The 3,310-nt window shown below is 36.3% G+C and overlaps 1 protein-coding gene across 2 annotated transcripts; it reads right to left on the bottom strand.

Annotated features, from left to right (window-relative positions):
- Positions 1–382: 382 nt before the first annotated feature.
- On the bottom strand, positions 383–3,105 carry LOC113302045 (protein LSD1-like). 2 transcript variants are annotated; one of them, XM_026550885.1, is made up of 6 exons: positions 2,821–3,105; positions 2,283–2,446; positions 1,973–2,086; positions 1,591–1,704; positions 1,297–1,406; positions 383–740 (listed from the first exon to the last, which is right to left on the bottom strand). In XM_026550885.1, exons 2-6 carry the CDS (start codon positions 2,341–2,343, stop codon positions 702–704), a joined length of 438 nt encoding a protein of 145 aa, XP_026406670.1. In that variant the 5' UTR covers positions 2,344–2,446; positions 2,821–3,105; the 3' UTR covers positions 383–701. The 2 variants fall into 2 exon arrangements, with proteins under 2 accessions (XP_026406670.1, XP_026406671.1); XM_026550886.1 differs by having other exon boundaries at positions 2,681–2,823.
- Positions 3,106–3,310: the final 205 nt, after the last annotated feature.

Genomic DNA, 3,310 nt, shown 5'->3' on the forward strand with positions numbered 1-3,310 from the left:
AGAGCTCAAAATATCTGCAAGGAAACATGTGGTGGGAATTCATGACAGACAAAAAGCTAAAAAGAAAAGGTTAGTCTGCTATCACTGTCATTGATATTAACCATATACATTATTTGAGTTAAAATCATTCAACTTTATTATACTGAACTTCTAAACATTTCACTTTTCATGGATTTTATTCTTATCATCATACTTCCAGTAGTCCATTCTGACTTGTAAATATGATGAAATGACCGTGATGTAGCAACCTCAATCAATGAATCATCCACTCTAGCTCACCGGTCATCCTCATCCATCTATAGAGCTATTTTACCTATGCTTCAAATTCTCAATTTAACCCTGTCCAAGATATGCATATTTATAGATGGTTTTATTCGCGGAATTGAGACGAAAGAGAAACTTATACATATTTCTGAGGACTGGCTGATACTGATATCCATTACATTGCAAAAAGAAAACAAGTGTTTCCTTATTTGGAACATTAATCACTTACAAAATGTAAAAGTTTTGTTACAGAATACAGTTCATGCAGCAAATCATTGGAAAACTGCTTATTCAATAATAAAAAAAAAGGCTAGACAGAGAAAAGAAGAAAAAACTCTATACATTGAACTTTGAGAGCGTTCTACAACCTGTGTAGGAATAAGGATTTGAACTCGTAGCCATGAAAAGTCGCCGAATTGTATTTTCATTAGGGGAACTCAAGTACTGAACTTCTGTTCAACTGTGCTTGGTGAAGCCTGCATATTCATTAAAAACAAACATCAAATAAGATGTGGTTCCCTCAGTTAGTAACCGGCAAAACGTTATCCATTTTCCGTTTAAAGACTCTACGTCACCGTAGCATCCATCAGTCTAACCTAAGACTCTACTCTACGTCATCTATCATTCATCTAAGAGCACTTGACGCACGAAAAAAATAGATCAGGTAGAATTTCAAAGTCATATCTCAAAATAAGGTGGCAACGATCGACTCCGTGGGTGCTTCATTAGAATCATTACCTTAAACAAACAGGACCTCCTGTTTCATTACATTATCAAGAAAGTCTTATCCTAATTTTGATTGCTTGCCAGAAAGATGTGACCCTTGTCTATCTTGCTTGAGATTAACAATCTAGATGGAAAATCAACACAATGGTAGTATGATATCGTTTTACACAATTATGCTAAGATTGGGACCTAAATTTCTTATGGCAGTAAGAAGAAAAAAGGTTGAGATGTAAAGTTTCTAACAAGTGTAAGTAGGATCATGCAAACACACGATGGACAGAGTTAAAATGGAAGGATAGTACTGACCCCAACTGATGTCACAAAATTGCAAACTGTACACTTAACAGAACGTGCTCCGTATTGATACATTAACAACATCCGACAGTTCCCACAATTAACATGTGCCACCTGATTTGCTGCCACAAATGTTAAAATGAGCACTCAGAATACTACAATTTTTTGTTTTCACTTGAGGCCAACAAAGGAAACCATAACTTCAAATTCACTTGTTTTCCATTTTCCCTGAATTCTGGTATAGAGTGAAAGTAACATAATAGAAATCTCCGCAGCAACAGAAGAGTATGTAATCAAATTTAGTACCTTCCATAGCCAGATTAATCGTGTGGCAACAAGAACACTGAACGCTTGTTGCTCCACGAATGTACATCAATAAGGTGTGACAACCTGCACAAACTAGTTGAGCCATTTCCGTACCTATGAAACAAGTTAGAACAAGGACATTACTTGTGATACTCATTGACATTTCAAGGGGATAAGACTAAAAGAACAGTGTGAATAATTTTATAAAGATGACTTCCTGCTAATTAGATCATCCTTCTTTTTCTTTTCCTTTGAGGGAATACGAAGATGGATGGGGGAATGCCCTCCACTGAACTCCATAAGTGGCCATATTGTTTCACATATGGTGTGATGAAATCTAGCACAAATGCTATAAGCAAAATAGAAGAAGAAAAAATGATACCGGGAGGGGGTACAGGAGTCACTGCATTGCAAACAGCACAACAAACCGATGTCGCTCCAACAGGATACAGTAGAAGGTTTCGACATCCAGAACAAACAAGTTGGCTTTGCGCACCTGAAGAGCAATGTCATATTGATAATTTTGCCAATCCATCAGTAACCCGTCAACATTTTTTACAATTAAACAAGTACAATTTGGTTACGTAAAAACACACCAATACTTAAGTAAAGAATACCAAGACAGGAAACTATCCAAGTATTCGGATAAACAGTGTAAGTTTGAATAATTTCAGGGTGAAGAGAGTGGATACCATTAGGCGGTACTGTGAATGGTGCCGGAGGAGTTGGGTAGGGTGCAAGAGGAACCGGCATTGCTTATTTAGAATTGTTTCCTTCCTCCTCCTCCTGCAAGCAATTCTAAATTTGCAGCTTCAAGCAGAGTAAAACAGAACACTGATTCCCATTTTCATCAATTCTACACAGTACAGAGAAGAATAACAAATTCAGCATTTAAAATAAGAATGAAACAACAGAGTAATTCAATCAACTAAGATAGAATCGAGCAAAAGCCAAAGATCCACAAAAGCTATTAGATATATGGAGTGCATCGATTGAGCATTCAAACTTTTTAATAGCCATTACAGATTTTCCATCAACCAGTACAAAAATCTATATAAAAAATAAGGTGCGATGAAATTAAGCTACTCACGTACTGACAACACAAATCTTAATAACAGGTTGACGAAAGTCCAATAAAACCTCAATTGCACAACATCCTTAAAGAATTCCCACAAACAAGATACAATTGAAAACACGGTGTATTGAAAGATATGAAGTTTTAGCAAATACCAATTCACAGTTATCCATCAAAAATCCCAAAATGATTGAGTTTCAAGAGTCCTTTAGCCCAAACCAGTAGACCACCTTTTTTTAAAGGAGCAAAAACTGAGTTGTTAAAGTGGGGCAAACACAAGACAGACACACACACAGAAAACCTTTGCAGGTTTTCAGATGAGGTAGGGAGTGAAGATAAAGAAAGTAATTGACAAAAGTTGTTTTAGATTAGACTTGTTTTTTTTTACTCCCTTCGTTCTCTCCGGGTTCTTTCAATCCTTGGCATAGTACTTATTTATACTAGTAAGGAAACTGAAATGTTTTCGCAGTGGGGCAAAGGAGACATCTTTTGCAGGTTGTGGATGAAAAGGAGAGAGAAAAGAGAAAGTTTAAGGTGTAATGGATGGACCAATGTGGTGTTAGAATAGACTTCTTTCTCCTCTGTCCATGGAATTTACTATTTTAGAGAGAGAATGTGAGATGAGTTGTTTTTACTATCATTTAA

Source organism: Papaver somniferum, chromosome 8, assembly GCF_003573695.1.
Source record: "Papaver somniferum cultivar HN1 chromosome 8, ASM357369v1, whole genome shotgun sequence".
Lineage (NCBI taxonomy): Eukaryota > Viridiplantae > Streptophyta > Magnoliopsida > Ranunculales > Papaveraceae > Papaver > Papaver somniferum.